General features: G+C 40.9%; 1 protein-coding gene across 1 annotated transcript in view; it reads right to left on the bottom strand.

Moving 5' to 3' along the window:
• Window positions 1-373: 373 nt before the first annotated feature.
• LCLAT1 (lysocardiolipin acyltransferase 1) overlaps window positions 374-18,094 on the bottom strand; it is a 93,855-nt gene continuing 76,134 nt past the window's right edge. Inside the window, exon 6 of the mRNA XM_083732713.1 lies at window positions 374-3,374. Coding sequence (XP_083588839.1) covers window positions 2,878-3,374 — 497 coding nt within the window. The 3' untranslated portion in view covers window positions 374-2,877. The remainder of the gene's footprint in view (window positions 3,375-18,094) is intronic.

Raw genomic sequence — 18,094 nt, 5'->3', positions numbered from 1 at the left:
AATAATAATTTATTATTTATACCCCGCCCATCTGGCTGAGTTTCCCCAGCCACTCTGGGCGGCTCCCAATCAGTGTTAAAAACACTACAGCATTACATATTAAAAACTTCCCTGAACAGGGCTGCCTTAAGATGTCTTCTGAATGTCAGGTAATTCTTTATCTCTTTGACATCTGATGGGAGGGCGTTCCACAGGGCGGGCGCCACTACCGAGAAGGCCCTCTGTCTGGTTCCCTGTAGCCTCAGGGATTGGATGCCTCAGTAGTAAATCAATCTCTCAGTAAAAGGCTGCAGACAGAAGCAAAGTCTTTGTTTGATGAAAAAGGGACTAATTCACCATGGATATTATATCAAGGAATACAATCACACCAATGTGCATTGAAATTCTTTTATTGTTGCTGTAGAATAAGTTTGTTCGTTTGTGGCTAAAACATTCTAACAGTTTGGTAAAACCTGAAAACTGAGGCTAGTCTGGAGACCTTTTGTACCCCAGTTGTCTCTTAATACAATTTATTTATAAAATGAACCTATAAAAATGCATTGCAGAAGCAACAAGGTTTGAACGAAGACATGGAAGCAGACATGACACTTAATGAGATCAACAATGAATACTTAAGTGTTGGCTTATGACAAATACAGTCCGTAGAAAGAGTTCACTGAAATTCTAAGAAAAAGTGCTGGGGGGAAAGTGCTTAGTCAACAGAGATGACGTATAACTAAGCTAGGACATTTCAAGGAATACATGTAGCCTCAAGTCACTAGACAGAGTAGGGAACTTGCTTCTTAGCAAGTGTGGGGTTATTTCCAGAGTGGCCAAGAGAGTGAATAGAGAAGGGGCAGCCAACAATTCCCAGGCCTACAATTCCCACAATTCCCAGTTATCACAGACAGCAGTCAGGGATACTGGGATTTGTAGTCCAACAATATCTGGAGGGTCACAGGTCCCCCTTCCCTCCACTGAATAGAGATCGGTTTCTTCTTGCTAGAAACCTCTCCCCTCTGATAGTTTGCATGACAGCGGCTCCCCCATTTATTTTTATGTCAAAAGCAAAGGTAACAGATGCTCTAGAAAACAGGAAGCAGTTCACGAATCAAGCATATAAACCAGAGTGTCTGAGACACTGAGAATGGTGACCTTCCAAGACCACAGAAGGTCCAACCGGCCACATGTTGCGGCCTGCCAGGGGCTTGACAACCTGATTTTGTCTGGCAGGCAGCAAACACAAGATTTATCAGTCTCCCTGGTGGATAGGTGGCTCTCGGTGTGTGTTTGTTTTAGCTTGCTGGCTCACTAGTTGTTCAGGCATCCCCTTTTACTGGGAAGTGGTCCTGTGAAAAGGACTTTCTGGAGCAAAGGGGAGGTGGCACTGTGAGAGTCCTCTGTTTGGCATTCTAGGAGTCATTTTACAGTTTCTTGCTGTAGGGGAGTTACACTGGGGTGGGTGGAGTGACTGTGGACATGATGCATCAACTTCACTTGTCATCTATAGGATGCTGCTTTAACCTCAGAAGGTAAAGATGTTCCTACTGGTTGGGGCTTCCAAATGTTGACCAGTAGAACTAAGCAGCGAAACAAAAATAAAAATATTTTCTCTCACATAATCAAGGTGAAATTCTTCACAGCAATGCTGAAACTCATGCTTCTAATACACTGTGTGAAAACCCATCATGTTTTTCAAACATTCAAGTCCTGTACATCTGTATGATTTCCTTAATTGCAAAGCCAATGTGCCATTCTCTTTATACTCTCAGCACCTGGATAGGAAATGAGGGGTGATCCAGCTATTGACACCTATCATGTGAATCTTCGTGAGGTGAGCATATCTACATGTGCCATTTGTGATCTAAAAACACATTATTAAAGCAAACAAGCGAACAACAAAAACTCTTAACTTTTCTCATGTTTTGCCACAATCCAAAAGGGAGATTTTTTTTTTTTAATGTAACTGGTACTTCTAATCGTGTGGGCATTAAGATCCTTTGTTGGTGTTGAACAATCGTGTTAAGTGCTGATTCCCTGTTTCCTATCTTGTGGATGGTTTGGTACGTGTTCATGTTGTAGGCCAATCGAATTTCAAACATGAGATTGCCTACTATCTGAACATATTGCAAACCATTCACAGGACTTCAATACAGCCAGCCTTAGGTGGGCTGCTGACAAAATATTTGTTGAAACTTCATGAAAATCCTTTGCCATAATATTTACCTCAAGATCAATTCAATTGATTTTCATTGAAACCTGTTTCAAAATACATGTTCAAAACTTGTTTCGAAGCTTGTTTAAAAACTGAGGTGTACAAGTTTAATCAACAGACAGAACAGGCATATAAAAATGGAGTATAAAAGAATAGACCCAAATTAACAAACAAAATTAATTTTGTTTTCTCATTCTGCAGGTCAGAAAATTTGCTGATACTAATAATGATTCTCTCACAGAAAGGGAAAGGGGGAAAGAGCTAAAGAAAGGCCAATATGAACCATGTAATGAGTGGGGACTTTCAAATTTCACAATTTATTTATGGCAAGGCCATGTAGGGATCACAGGCCACTGCTTTTAGCACGACAATTTGCCCAGCTATTTATAGCTCCCGAAAGGCTCAAGAGCTATAAAATGTGATTGGTTGGCAAATTATTTTGCAGAGACATTGTATATGCTAGCTGCCAAAGAGAGAAACTCTGAAGATACATTCAAAAATTAAAAATTCACATGACTGTTCTTTCTCCTTTTACAATATAAGTGCACAGTGTATTAACTAACCACAGCATTAAGACAGACCAATGATTCTCATGCAAAATCTCCTCCCACTTTTGCAAACCCTGTGGCACATTTGAAAAATGTCCACAAACTTAACCCCCCTCCCCACAACATACACCAAATTTAGTCTCTTTCTGAGTTGTGTAATTTTTTACTAAAAAACCGATGACATGCAAGTTCCAGCAATTCAAGCCCACCAAATGCTTTTTGTTGCATAACAAAAATGACAACAAGAATCACAAAATACCACCGCACAAAGCTGTACAAGTATAGCAGCACAAACATAGCCAGTGTGAAAGATGTCCAGTAAAAGAGTGAAATGCACTTAACAACCATGACCCTGAACTCAGATTTACAGGGTGGAATTTTGCTTCTTCCTGTTGCATCAAAGTATTTTTTGCCTTCATAAAACAAACGAAGCCTTTCTTCCTTTTCTTCCCAGCGCTTCTGACACCAGAGTTGCAATTCTTCCCGAGAGGTTGGCAGAGACTGTACTGGATATCTCTGGACGTGAAAATGAATCTCCTTTGGGAAGTTTCCATACAGAAGATGCTTCTCGGTTTGAGGAATGTTTTGAGGATATGCCACTGTTATGTCATGGATAGCATCAAGGTTGTTGCCTAGGGGGAAATAGATAAAGACTATGAATACAGCTAGTCAGTATTCACGGAACTGAGCACTGATTAGATACTGTGAACAACTGAAACCAGAATCACCTAAAAATCTAGGAGATCCATTATAAAATGTCATTTTCTATCTTCTAGGTCCAGGAAAATAGGCCACAAACCTTTAAGATTATGTTTTGCCATTTGCGTTCTCCTCTTCAATCAAAAGAACTTTTGAAAATCTTATCTATTTAATTCCAAAAATTCAACTGAAGTGAAGTCTGCAATTTTCATCCCACTTATCAAGGAGTATTGAATTCAATACAACTTACTTTGGAGTAGACATTGTTACGACTGCAAGCTAAGTCATCTATGTATCTTCTATTGCTGCTTCCTTTTAAGATGGAAAGTGGTCTATACTATTATTTGCGCTCCACGTATTTGCACCAATGCCAGCTCTAACACAGTGCACTACTTTCTTGCCTAACAGTGTCCCAGATTTTTTTAAAAGTGGCTTTGAGTTACTTTTCATTCAAAAAGATGAATAAGTTAAATAAATAATAAATAGCAATAATACGACATTATTTTTATGCAATCTAAAGTCAGCTTGCCTAATTCAATGTGGGTGCCACACTCACTGGATATGATGTTTAAGATAAGCTGTGCCAGCACATTAATTTATTTTGCATTTCCTTTTAAAACTTCAGTCTGCTGGCTGGGGTAGAGCTGAGTGCATTAGAGATTTAAAACAATGGTTGTTTGGAAATACAGGCCCGCTAATTCAGGAGGGCTTTTGTTGTTGTTATAGTTGTACACATACTGGAAATGGGCAACATGTTGCATAGTTGGGTATAAAATATCTCTCTCTTTGCTTTCAAAATTCTGCTCTTTGGCATTTTTGTCAAATATTTCCATCGACATACCTCTCCCATGTCATCACAACACTGTTGCCATTCTAATGAGAGTATATGCTTTGTAGTATTGCGACTGCGTACTTTCGCTATGACCCGGTTCTAAACATTTATGTGCTGGCATAGGATTTTATTTCCACCTTACTTTATCATTCTGTCAGATGTTATGGCCTGGAAGTAGCCAATGTGGTGTCTTCCAGATGTTTTGGATTATCATTCCCATCAGCCCCAGCCATCATGGCCAATGGTCAGGGATGACTGGAGCTCGAGTCAAAAACATCTAGTTGGTGCCACACTGGTCCCCCATGTCATAGGCTCCTTCTGTCCCTGGAAATCCCTGATATTGATTCATTTTTCCTCTGCCTTGCTGAACTAACATAGATTCTAACCCTTTTGGACCACGGATCATGCCATTTCTGAACATTATACAGTACCCGGCATGCAGCTGGTGTTATGTGTTATATAAAGAATAATAAAAGTAACTGATGACTGACGGTCTTAACATCTTTTCCGGGGCTGTTTCAGCCTCTGTGTGCATGATTCCCAGTTGGCTTACAGAAGTTGTGTTTCATGGATTGCAAATACCCCTCACCCTCCTTGCTAGGTCCCTGTGGTTAGTTGAAGGAAAGCAAGTTTTCACACACAAATGATAGACTATAAATTAAAGTAAAGCTTCAACTTTGAGCAAAGTTACTTGACATTTCATAAAAAATCCACTGAAAATACTTATAGAGAAAATGTCAAGGATGGAAGTGTTAAAGTGAATCTCTTTCAGAAATCTAAAATGTGAGGAAGGTCCCTTCCCACTTTCTCCAAAACATACAGTGCTCCTTCTGTGCACTTCACATATTTTTCTGGTGCTACCACTCTGCTACAAGCTGAAATCTATACTCCTCAAGTAAGGCAGACAGCTTTCAAAGAGCCTCCTGATGGTACATCTGAAGAAATACGCTAGCCTTTAGACATGGAGATCTATGCTGCTAAAATCACCAGCGAGACTGCCTTGTGGTTCTGCGTGACTTTTACTACACTTTGAAAACTGCAGGAAAACCACTGTTGAGTTTGACTGAGGTCAATGCAAGGAACGGAAATTACAACTGAATTGTCAAGCTTCATATGCTTTGGATGTCACTTATGAGAGCACCTGGAATGAATGATTGGCCCTCCATCCAACATGAATAGCATACACCTGCATACTTTCTTGTCCCAACAAGTGGGGCTGTGCCCTCTCCTGCAACAGCCTGCATGAATTTTCAAAGCACGGTAAGCCTTCATTTGAAAACTAAGAAAATGTAAATGAGCCTTAGCAGCAGTAGCTGTAACAATGCCTCGGGTGAGAACGAAAACAGTTTTCAAGTATGTCTGAAACGTCTTAAGATCTGTCTCACAAGAAAGGCTCTTTGTGATCCATATTAAGTGCTGTTTTTCTAGAAAAGAAGAGGTGCCGGAATTCACCACAAACGCCTCGCTTGTTCTCTTATAATGGCAATGGCGCCCACCTGAGAGGTGCTGGAACTGAGTTCCAGCAAGTTCCAGCTGAAAAAAAGCCCTGTCCGTAAAGAATGGAAGTTATTTTTATACGCAGTAATGGCAGCAAGAATATTAATGGCCCAAAAATGGAAACAAGAAGAACTACCTACGATTGAAGAATGGAGAATGAAATTAATGGAATACGCAGAACTTGATAAATTAACAGGAAGGATCCAGAACCGACGAGACCAGAGATTCACTGAAGACTGGATTAAATTCACAGATTATATGAAAACTACATGTGATGTCCAGATAATGTTTGTAAGCTTTCAGGAAGCTCTGTGAGAATGTATGGTAGAAATATTGTTTAAAAAATAAGGTAAATTAGGATATTATTGTAGTGCAATATTAAATTAAGAAATGTGTAAGAAGTGATTAAGACGGAGAATTGTCAGACATGTTGGTGGAAGTAAAAAAAAAGATGTTGGTGATAAATTGGATGATTTGTTTTGAGTTTCATATTGGAAAACTAATAAAAAATATATATTAAAAAAGCCCTGCCCGCATTCTCCTGCAGATCCAGAACATTCAGTCTTGTTAAACAAGATCTACTTGTTAAGGATACAGAATGCACAATCTAAAACTCCTGCAGAATAGAGCTCATACTAGCTTGTCCTCAGTGCAACTCTTTAAGGCCACATTGCTTTATACATTTACCTCATACAAAGTCTGACTGAATCCTTCTGAGTAAACATGCATAAGATTTCACCAATATATTTGATTTCCAGAATATTTGCTTTGTACTTTCTCTACCACTATAGTACATTGAAAATTCCTTCCTTCCTTCCTTCCTTCCTTCCTTCCTTCCTTCCTTCCTTCCTTCCTTCCTTCCTAGTATAACCAGATTATGAACTGCATTGTACCTGCTGCTATTATTACTTGATGAACTTCCCACACTATAGTAGGGGCAATCCAAATAATGTCATTACTTAAGTATGTGTAATAAGGTAAAGAAAAAAATGTATAATCTCTTCTTTAGTGTAATGTCATATAGCATAAAAAGCACAATCTCTTCTTTAGCACAATATCTCCCACAATCTATTAATAACAGGGATTTCATATATATCCCTACATTGGTTGGTAACCTGAATTTCACTGATGCTTTCTTTCCTTGGACCACTGTTTATCCAGCTTGGGACTTAACAAATCATTCAAATCATCTGTCTAAACAATTTATTTATTTGTAAAAAGTTAGTCAAAATTTTACAAAAACGAAGTGACAAATCTTGCCTGTTCTAACATAATCTTGACTAATGGAGTCTTAATAATTTAATAGAATGAATCTACCCTCCGAATGAATGTACTAAGCAGAAGAATGCTCTTTCTATCTGGAGTTAGCACACTTCTAAGAACAGAGCAACTCAGAAAACAGAAGCATCAGTATTCCACTGCTGGCAAACTAATAGGAACTCATGCATAACAATTCCTAATAAAGATAAAGCACTAAAATGGGCACTGGCTCCAGCTACTTAGAAGTTACTAAGCAAAAGACAATCCAGAAAGCATTATTGTCTGGCTCCTTTCTATTAATATTTCTTTTGACCTATTTGCATTCCACTTAAAGTCGCTCATATTTCAGGATCTACAGACATGACATTTTTCTCTCAATAATTACAATGCAAAGCTAATTGTTTTAGGCATTATGTCTGAGGCCAGCAAAAGGCAACTCCCAAAACTCTAACTAAGCTTGTGACCAAAGTAAAAGCTTCCCTAATAAATCACTCTCTTCAGTTAAATGCATTTTCAAAAGCAAACAAAAGTCACTTTTATCGCATTGGATTTTTGAAATTCTCCTTTTATTAAAAGCATCTTGCTTGAATTTACACAAATTTAACTTCATTGGTTAAATTTCTATCTTACTATCATGGGAAATTATTCATCCTTGGCACATATCAAGCTCTTAAGAAGTATCTGAAAGCTTTTCTTTACTTGGTTTATGAAAATAACGCATTAATCTTGTGAGGTGGCTAAAAAAAAAAAGCCAGTGGGTGAAAAAATCCAAACGATGTAGTATGGAATGTAGGTTTGCCTGCAAAGATCTTGGGAAGCAGAAGTTAAGACTTGGAATGGTCAAAATTACATTGTAACCGGCTTATTGAGGTGGAATCCAGGGCAGCATATGGCTTCCAAATGGGTCACCAAGCTGGCTGTTCTCTTTGCCTAAACCAGGAGAGTTTGTCAGCCCAAGGGCTACAGTTGGAAACTTTCCCAGAAGCCACATGCCAGTTTGGGCAGAGCAATGGACATGACTTTTACCTATGTATAGTTGGGTACATTCTAGGTGCAAAAAGTTGGAGGTTTCTACCCCTGCCCTTGCCCTTCATCTCTCCATCCATGAAAGCAAGAGACATGACACTTGAAGGATCCATTCAAACCAGGCCAAAACACTTGAGGAGAGTGCAAAGCACAGCTGGTGGGGGGTCCAGAGGGTGGCAATATGTGGGAGTGGTGATGCAGGACTTTTTTTGGGGGGGAGGTGACCTATGAGGAAGGGGTTGGGCAATCTGATGGGGGAGGGGAGGGTGACTTGTGAGTGAGATGGAAAGGGGAACAGGTGAGATGTGAGGAGATGGGGAGGAGGGGTTTGGGGGTGAGTTGTAAAGAGAAGGGGGTTGGCAATGGGGTGGGGGGTGAAGGGGGTAGATGGGGTTGGTGGACAATGAAAGCAGAAGCCACAACCTATAGTTTTTTGGGGAAACAAAATCAGTAAAGGGGGCATATACTTCAAAAAGCATTTCAGTAATAACATCAATAACATAACACAGCAACCTGATAGCTCAGGGGACATGGGTTGGGGAAAAGATTCCTGCATTGCAGGGAGTTGGACTAGATGATCTTCGTGGTCCCTTCCAGCTCTTTGAGAATGTAGGTTTAAAGAAAACTGGGTGAAACCAAGCCTTAAGCATCTAGCTCACTGCCATCCCCTCTTTAGGCTACGATAAGCCTGCCCATAGAGCAAAGACACAATTTGCAGAATTAAAACCCAATCATTCAATCCGGCTTTAACGATACCATAGTGATGCTACTGAACATTATACAGGGTAAACACTCTGGTTGTCAGGAAAGTCTAGCTATCGAAAGCTGTGATGTGTCCCTTCTGGCAAGCTATGTAAATGAATCTGCATGGAAAATAAATAGCACTTTTGCCTTCTCAATTGCATGTTTATCAAAAGGGTTTGGGTGTCTTGCAGTCCGTACAGACGAATGAGGTTGCACTGTACTCCTGGCATCTTGCCAGAACAAAATCTAACTGCCAAAAGCTGATGAAACCTCTGCCAAAGGCCAACTGCGAGGCAAGGAAAGAATCCTAAATGCGCGTCTAAGAATGTCATTGTGCACTCCTGCCTTTGCAACAAGAAGCAACTTCACCAGATATCAGCAAAGAGTTCAACAGGACCCTTATTATCTCCCAAGCTTTCTTTACATGACAAGAGATCTGCCACCTATGTCCTGAAAATTTGTAACCCTGGCCAGACTGATAATGGCTGTTGTTTCTTTTTATGGACCCCAATCCTATGCAAGTTTAGTCAGCAGTAAATTCCTACTGCTTGTATTACTGTGCCAAGTAAGTAATTATTCCCACTTAGGAGTGCAACCTTTTTTAAACTCATTTTTTCTGTCCCACCCTTTAGGCTAGGGGTGGGGAACCTGTGGCCCTCCCGGTGTTGCTGCATGTGCCATGCTGGTTGACATGGAGGGCAGCAACATCTAGGGGTCAATCAGTTCCCCACCCCTGAACTTTAGGCCTTTATTTGTGTTTAAAGTTCTTGAGAGGCTGTGCACTTCTCCTTTCCAGTGCCGACGCTACCTAGATTGTTAAAAAAGCAAGTGGACCACTGCGTAGTTATTCTTCTTCCTCTCTTATGAGATACGAGATAAGGGCTTTCAAGCTTCTTGTGTCCAGGATAACATGCATTTGAGGTATTCTTTGTGCAGAAAAGCCCTTCATTTGCTCCAAAGTTCAAACAATGTCAACTGCCCCCCCCCCCCCCGCAATACAACTGTCCTTTGAAGGCTGCCTTTTGTGTGCTGAGAAAGGATTCACTGAAGAGCAATGGCTGGGCACATAAAGGATATGGGCAACAGGACAAAATCAGCTGTTGTGATGTGTAATATTCTAACTCAGGGACTGCATTCATCCTAGTGCCAACCTGGCAGCTGCATTTTAGCCTTCATAGCAATGCTTCTCTTTCTCCTGCAGCTTCTGAAGTGCTATTCTATGAATTACAAAGCGAATGAGCTATAAATAAAGCACAGACAACATACAAAAAGTGGGATAGGAGAAGGTCAAAAGGGTGGAAAAACAAGTTATTTTCAGCCTCTTCAGGATGACCAGGCAGAACTGACTCACGGACTCTGTTTATCTAACTCAGTTTACAGGCTTCACAACTGCACATTTCTCCCAATTATGCAAACTTGTTCCCTTCTCAGGACCACATAATTTTGAATCTATGTAGACAAGCTCTCACAGCCATCGCTGTTAACACAGTTATGGGACGTAAAATAAATGGTGCATGGTCAAAGTTAGAGCTCTTTGGCAGCTTCAGTCCACATGCATGGCCTACATAAGCGACAATGCCCCACTTCACTTCAGTGTACAATGGACTGTGTGAAACACTTACTGGCATTGAAGCAAATGCGTAAATCCATGCCACGTGGAGAACTTGCATGTGTGTTTCTGTCCCTGAATGCACACATTATTACAAGGATAATAATGGATATTAAATCGTGATACCTTGCCTGCGTCTGAGGCAGGGAAGCTCAGGACTGAGGTCTCTTTATCCAACCTTCCACACTCACCCCAATTAACTCCTCTTCTCGTTCGCTCTCCTTCACATCTCAAGTGTTTTTGCAAAGCTGGAATGTGTCCTTAAACTCTGCTGCCTCTTGCCTGCTTGTCTGAGTGGAGGATAGAGAAATGTCTACAAGTGTGTGCAGAAACTAGCCTGCTGTAGAAGGGTAAAATTTACATGTGGTGCTCTGCCTACTTTTGCCTCTGCCCCTGTCTACCCCTGGCATACAACCCCTGAAAGGTTGACCAGAAGCATAGGTGCCAGCTCCCCCAAAGTCTGTTGGGACGGGACCAAAACCCACCAATCTTGAGGGGGTGGAACAGGCTGAGCCCATCCTCTCCCTTCCTCTTACGTTTCTCCCGTAATCCTGCCTTGGGAGATGCGACACGGCCTGGCTGGAGGTTGGCTCAGGCCGCGTAGCACTGGAAGATGAAGTGAGGACTGGCACAGTCTAGCAGAACGTTGTCGCACAGCCTGGCAGGAGGGCACCCCAGGAGGCAGGGTGGCTTGGAGCAGCCTGGCTGGAGGTTGCCCCTAGCCACACAGTGTCTGAAACAGTTACATCACACACACATGCACCCCCCACCCAACTTGACGCCTCTGACCAGAAGGGAATGTGGCACTGAAACAGCCCTGTTCTAAGATTTAGAAAATGAGTTCTGACAATAGGCCCATGTCCCGCACCTCCTCTAAAAAGAACAAAACCCTTTGCTCATATGATCAGCATAACAACAGAGTCACTACCTCACACAAAATCCCTCCTGTTGTTTGAAAAACCCATGAATGTGCCTCAACATTGCCCTGTTCATGAAATTAGTCTGCTAAGGGTAATTTAAATGTCATGACGCCAGTAATATTGCTTTGAATTTTGTTTGGTTGCTTGTCTCAAGCATTTTTGTCTTATCTTGCTATGGCTGTATGCTAATGCAATAAAGGTTTTGATAGTCTGCTTGCGTGAACCATTAAATTCCAGCGGTGAAGGCCTATTGCTGCAATCAAATCCAGCATGCCACGTATTTGACAATAGTTTTCACGTGGCTGAACATCCTGGTTCCCCAACTTGCTTCCCCAACAGCTTGTGGAGTAGAGGCAGCCGGCCTTTCCTGTGTGGCCCAGGGACTTCTAACTTCCCCACCTGCCCTTCTTTGTACAGTGGAACCTTGGTTCCTGAACGGCTTAGTTGCCAAACAAATCGGCTCTCAAATGCCGCAATCCCAGAAAAGAGTGTTCCTGTTTGCGAACATTTTTTGGAAGCCTATGCGGCTTCCGCTTGAGTAGAGGAATCCCCTGCAGCCAATCGGAAGCCACGCCTTGGTTTTTGAACGGACTCCCAGAACAGATTAAGTTTGAGAACCAAGGTACCACTGTATATAGTTATAACTTTTGTGACTTTCTTCAATGAAGGAGGTCTCTATCTGCAATGTTCCTATGGACATCGGTCGGTGATTTGTTCTCAGCATCAAGGAGGAATTTTTACCTGCAGGCAGATTGGCTTAGGTCCTGTGGGGTTTTCACCTATCTCAGAGCAATGGCTGTTTTTGATTCCCCACAATAGCGGAAGGGGCAGAGCTTCATTTTTCATGAAGGGAATTCATGAAGTTGATTCTGGAGCCAGAGTTGAATGGGGTAGGCCACAACACATTTTGGGATGAAGTGGGCTACTTCCTGAGGTAGCAAATCCAGAACTGAACCAAATTTTGATGGTAGTGCATACTCCTAGTTTTTTTTACAATAAAGTGGATTATCTCATTTAACATGTCCTGAATTATGGACAGTCCAAGTGTTTTTGTTTTTTGTTTAAGTGAGATAATCTGTAGGTAATAGCAAGAGTTAACATTGCCTGGCAAACCAGTGTCCTTTGCTATTCTTAAGAAGGCTTAAGTATCTGCTATTTGTAATTAGAGGCCGTCTCAAAATCTTATTCAAAGAGAACTCACACTTGGAAGTCTCATTGTAAAATGGGAGATACCACCCCCCAACCAGATATGCAGGTAAGATTTTGTTGCTGCCAGATACTCCATGCAAAAATTCATTTCTGCACTTTTCATCAGTGCCCCAACTCAGCCACTAGAGAGTTCTCTTTAGCTGCTCAGGGATCTTCACAACTGTATCTCAGACATCATTAAGGACCCTTCTGGCCCTTGGTAGCTTAGGAAAACAGCTATAAAGTTAAGAACCAATTCATTTACAATATTCACTAATATGACAGATTAGCTGCAGCAAACAAAATAACAAAACAGTTTTTAATTCAGAGAGCTTTACTGTGAACAGCAAGGCTATTAACATTAGCTAGGATCCAAAGAACCATGCAACTAGCTCCATTAGATCAGTGGGTCTTTAGAATAGTGCTGTCCCAGTGGAGATAAAAAAGGGTAAGTTTAACAATAAGTTTAAACTAGGAACACTGGAATTTTTCTAATGACCTTCAAGCACATAGTCGTCATTTGGGGGATTCGGGTTCAAGTAAGCTCTGAAAATGACTGCATAACTCATGAAATGGCTTCTTATGGGTGTTTTTGTTTTTATTTTGTGAATCTTATCCCTCCCAAGACATAACATATACTGGCTTTACTGGAATGATACAAACTGCCAAACTGCTTAATGAGCAATTATTGGAAAGAAGCCATGAGCAGATTTTAAAACTTTTCTTTTTTCACCTAGCATGTAAACTGTGGTGTAACTGATTGTTCTCCTCTGCTTCATAATGCTTACATCTTACACGTTTTCTGTCAAAACCATTTGAAAATACAACTAATAGTAAGGCATTAACTTGTCATCCAATCTAAGATGACTAATTTTGGAGTTTAATCAATCTCTTAAGCTCTTTCCTTAGTTATTTAAATCAAATCAGACGGAATCTGGCCCATGCTCCTTCAAGCAGTTAATGCTCTGCCTAAATTTCTTGCTGTTTCATTAAAACTATTCAAATAAGTTGTGTTAGTAAGTGAACATTCCCAGCAGAGCTTGGTGAACATCATACACAAACAAGCTCATCTATGTGCCTCTGAAGGAAACCAGTTTCAGAAGGATAAACTATTTGTGTTTCAATGTGCATCCAGTTCCCTGATCGGCAGAAGAGGGGCTCTTTTAAAAACCACTTAGCGTTAAAGATGCGGCAACATTAAGTTTCCTATGCAGTCATTATAGTTTATAGATATCACTGTGTGAACAGCCTGCTAGCCTTATAATATAAAGTGGTAGATCAGACTGCAGCTTATATATAGTTTTCAAAATGACAGGTGTTTAAATCCATGAGTGGACAGGAGGTGAAACGATCTTATAGCTGCTAATCTGCTGGCACTGAAACAGTTTCTGCCATGCCACAATACACAAGTGGACAAATCTTATTAAGTTCAATAAACCCAGTACTCAGGGAGCCATCTTAATCAGAAAGGGATTTAATTAAAAGTCTCGGCTGCAATAAACACTCTTTAATTATGACTAACTAATATTTATCCACAAAGAAGAATTTGTTTCAGGATTAGCCAGAGACCTGGAGGAAGCCAAATACATCAACTTAATAATGGAATGCCTAATTAAACTATAATGGATTTCTAATTGTGATATATTGCTTTGTAGCACATATGATTTATTTAGTACAATTGTTTTTCATTGGCTGTGCTAGGCCATTTAAAAATGCAATCATATAAAGGAGAGAGACAGACAGAATTAGGATGCACTGAAAGCGAGTCCAGTTGTATTTTTACTAAAGAGGATGTTGCTGCCTCCCAATACACATTTCAATATTTATTAAGGGGAACGACTCTAATTCCATCACCCCGTCCCAAATCTGAGATAGTCAGTGGGCACAGTGTGACTTCCTCTCCCCCCTCCAATCTGCTCTGCAGGTTCCCCAACCCACTAGAGCAGGTTTGAGGATGTGTTGGGAGCTGCAGGTGGGAAGAGGAGGAATGGGAAGTCTCGCTAACAAAAGCAGAAGTCTGTTGCACAGAAGGAATGCCACAATTGGATATCACTCGAGGTAGGCATCAGAACCACCTCTCTGAAAGGTTGGCCCCTGGTTTATGAAGACTGTGGGATCAGGAGTGGGGGATGCTGAGAAGAGGAAGGGAATTCTCCTTGCCTAGAATTCCTTGTTCATTTATATTAGGATCCAAGCCAGCATTTTTGTTAAGCCTTGTTTTCCAACCCCCCCCCCCTCAGTTGGATAAAGGGATATATTTTCTAGCATATTTTCCCATTTTAAACTAAATTTATTTATAACAAGATGGGGACAGTTTGGTACATCAGAAACCGCTGCCTCATATGTGAACTTGCTTGATAACATTTTCTGAGGCACTTCTCGTTAACCCTCCTCTGACAGTTTCAGATGGCAGAGATTAGGTGGGGCCTTTTTCAACATGGAACCCAGACTCTTTCCAGAAAAGTTCAACAGACCACCTCCTTGCCCACTTTTAAGCAGGCATTTAAAGCTGTATTGTTTTAGCTGCCATTTTCAATTAATTTGCCTCCAAAGTTTATTCCATGGTAGTTGTTTTTGATCTTTATCATGAATGCACATTCATTCAATTAATGTATTATTAGAATGTGTAGAATTCCAAACACAGTAGGACTGTGAACATGGAACAAGAGAGGAGGGAATATGAAAAAGTTACATACTTATGCATATTAGCATAATGAACATGTGATGATGATGATGATGATGATGAGTCTCATCGTCATCAACAACAACAACCTCACAAGGTAAAATAGAGTTGGTTAGATTCCAGTCCAATCTTAAAACAAAACACACACACAAACACAAATCCTGGGTTTAAAAAAATCCCTTCTTTTATACAGGAAGTCAGTTTCACGAAAGAGACCCACTTTTATTCATATGGCTTTCCTCATAATATTTCGGTGGTTTCCTTTAGAGCAGGTTCTAAGGTGCCTTCACATAATTTTCCAGCTATTATTTTCCATGGTTGGTTTGACCAAGAACTGGGAAAAGGTTTATTTTCTGAAGAAACTACTATAGAAGCAAATGAAGCCTTAAATGAAAAGGTGAATATTCACTCCAGAGTGAAAGGTAAAATTTGATGTGAAGATAATACTTTTATAAAATCTCCATAAAGCCCCCACAATTACAACTCTTTTTTTGTGCTGACAATTTATACTTATGAAATAAAAAAATACTTTCTGCATTAAGTTGTGAGAAGTGCTGGCAGGTTCACCAACATTGTCTTATATTCAGAAAAAACTTTCTGACAGTATGAGCTGTTCAGCAGTGGAACAGACTCTGACGAGAGGTGGTAGAGTCCTCTGGAGGTTTTTAAACATAGGTTGGACGGCTGTCTGTCATGAATGCTTTAGCTGAGATCCCTACATTGCAGGGAGTTAGACTAGATGACCCTTTGGGTCTCTTCTAACTCTAAGATTATATGTTTCTATATTCTAAACTTTCTTAATAATATACCTTTCTATAATCACCACTAGGTGGTTATACATTTTAAGGGGTGTTTGGCAAATGCTCCTGAACCATGAAGCACTTGTGGCTGCTTTACACTTCCACCTGATGACATTAAAACAGAATTTTGATAATATTTGAGTTTAGAGGTCTGTGGGTTAAACCACAGAGCCTAGGGCTTGCCGATCAGGAGGTCAGCAGTTCGAATCCCTGCGATGGGGTGAGCTCCCGTTGCTCGGTCCCTGTTCCTGCCAACCTAGCAGTTCGAAAGCAAGCAGTGCTAGTAGATAAATAAGTACCACTCTGGCAGGAAGGTAAACAGCGTTTCCGTGCGCTGTTCTGGTTTGCCAGAAGTGGCTTAGTTATGCTGGCCACATGACCCGGAAGCTGTACACCGGCTCCCTCGGCCAATAAAGCGAGATGAGCGCCGCAACCCCAGAGTCGCCTGGGACTGGACCTTTACCTTTTAGGGGTAGTAACAAACAATGCACACATAGAGAAGGTTTCCAATAATATTCTTGGTATAGAAATGGTTCACATAGGATCTTTTTTATAGTAAATTTATTTCAGTGATCCAATGTTGGGTAAAATGCTTATCAAAGCTGTGATCATTTCAATAGTGAAAGAACAATATAACCTAGATAGCTTTGACATGATTAATTCATGAGCTTCTTAAGCTTTCAAACGGACTCCTTGTTTCAAGAAATATTTACATGTGCCCAATGTCCTCAGTGTCCTCTTAGAGAACTAAAAAAAATAAAACAGGAGGAAAAATCCCTTCGGCAATAAAAAGAAATATGGCATGGAGATCAGTCTAGTTGGGGGTTGAGGGGAGAATCATCAGTGTCCCACAGGCAGCACGTTTTACAAAAGGAATTAAAGCCATGAAATTAACATTTTAATGAAGCAGAGAGACCATTGACGTCAGGACTACTCACTGATTGCTGCTTCCAGGTGGCCTAATGAGATGAAAATGAAGTTTATATCCTCAGCTAGTCTAAGCCAGGCTTGTTTTGTGACTGTGATTGAATTTAAATGAGAAGACACTGCTGTGTGCAAACATGCCTAGGCTGGTTAGTAGCCTGTTCAAACGTAAGCACAATAAAAAGCTTGATTTAAAATACTTCAGTGCACAGAAAGCAACAATGAAACAATGGGGCTTTCTTCCCCTCATGCCAGCCCACATTTTTATACTTTAAAAAATACACAGAAATGTTATACAGCAGTAGGTGTACCAGACCATCTCAGCATCTCTAAACACAAATTTATCTCAATGTATTTGTTCTTATATATAGCGGCCAACTTCTTTCTTACCTATAAAGGAAAGAATACCTTGGTCAGTATGCATAACTCAGTGACTACTCCCTGTTCTTTCAGTCTCCAGGATCTCTGGCTAAAAGATCTCAACAAGGCTGAGAGAAAGACCTCTTCCTAAGATTTTTGAGAAGTACTGCTAGTCCAAGTAGACTCTGATAGGCTAGATTATCATTACCCAAATTTGGCCCTCTCAGATTATGTGTTTTTAATGTGGTTGAGGGGGGTTGGGTGGGAAGAGGGAGGGATACTGGTTTGTTTGTTCGTTTGTTATTATGTATTTTGTGCTTTTTAAGCACGTCAAAGTGCAAGTAGATAAATAGGTACCGCTCTGGCGGGAAGGTAAACGGCGTTTCCGTGCGCTGCTCTGGTTCACCAGAAGTGGCTTAGTCATGCTGGCCACATGACCCGGAAACTGTACGCCAGCTCCCTCGGCCAATAAAGCGAGATGAGCATTGCAACCCCAGAGTTGGCCACGACTGGAACTAATGGTCAGGGGTCCCCTTTACCTTTACTATCTTGTATTTATATGTTGTGAACCACCCCAATGACTGGCCATGCTGGCTGGGGTGATGGGGTTGCAATGTAGTAGCATATTGGGTCACAAAGTTAGGGAAAGCTGGGCTAGATGGCCTGATGGCCTTGTAGTATTCGAGATAACTTCATACATTCATATGAAGCAGTAGACCCAGGTTAAGAGAGAATTGTATGCAATGTGAAATACCAGAAGTCTTTGCATTCTTAATCACACATTTGATGATTTCAGGGGCAGCAGCCATC

The sequence above is a fragment of the Podarcis gaigeae genome (genome assembly GCF_964106915.1).
Source record: "Podarcis gaigeae genome assembly, chromosome: 3".
NCBI classification, from domain to species: domain Eukaryota; kingdom Metazoa; phylum Chordata; class Lepidosauria; order Squamata; family Lacertidae; genus Podarcis; species Podarcis gaigeae.
The sequence above is the reverse complement of the archived record's forward strand: the minus strand, read 5'-3'. Positions and strand labels throughout refer to the sequence as shown.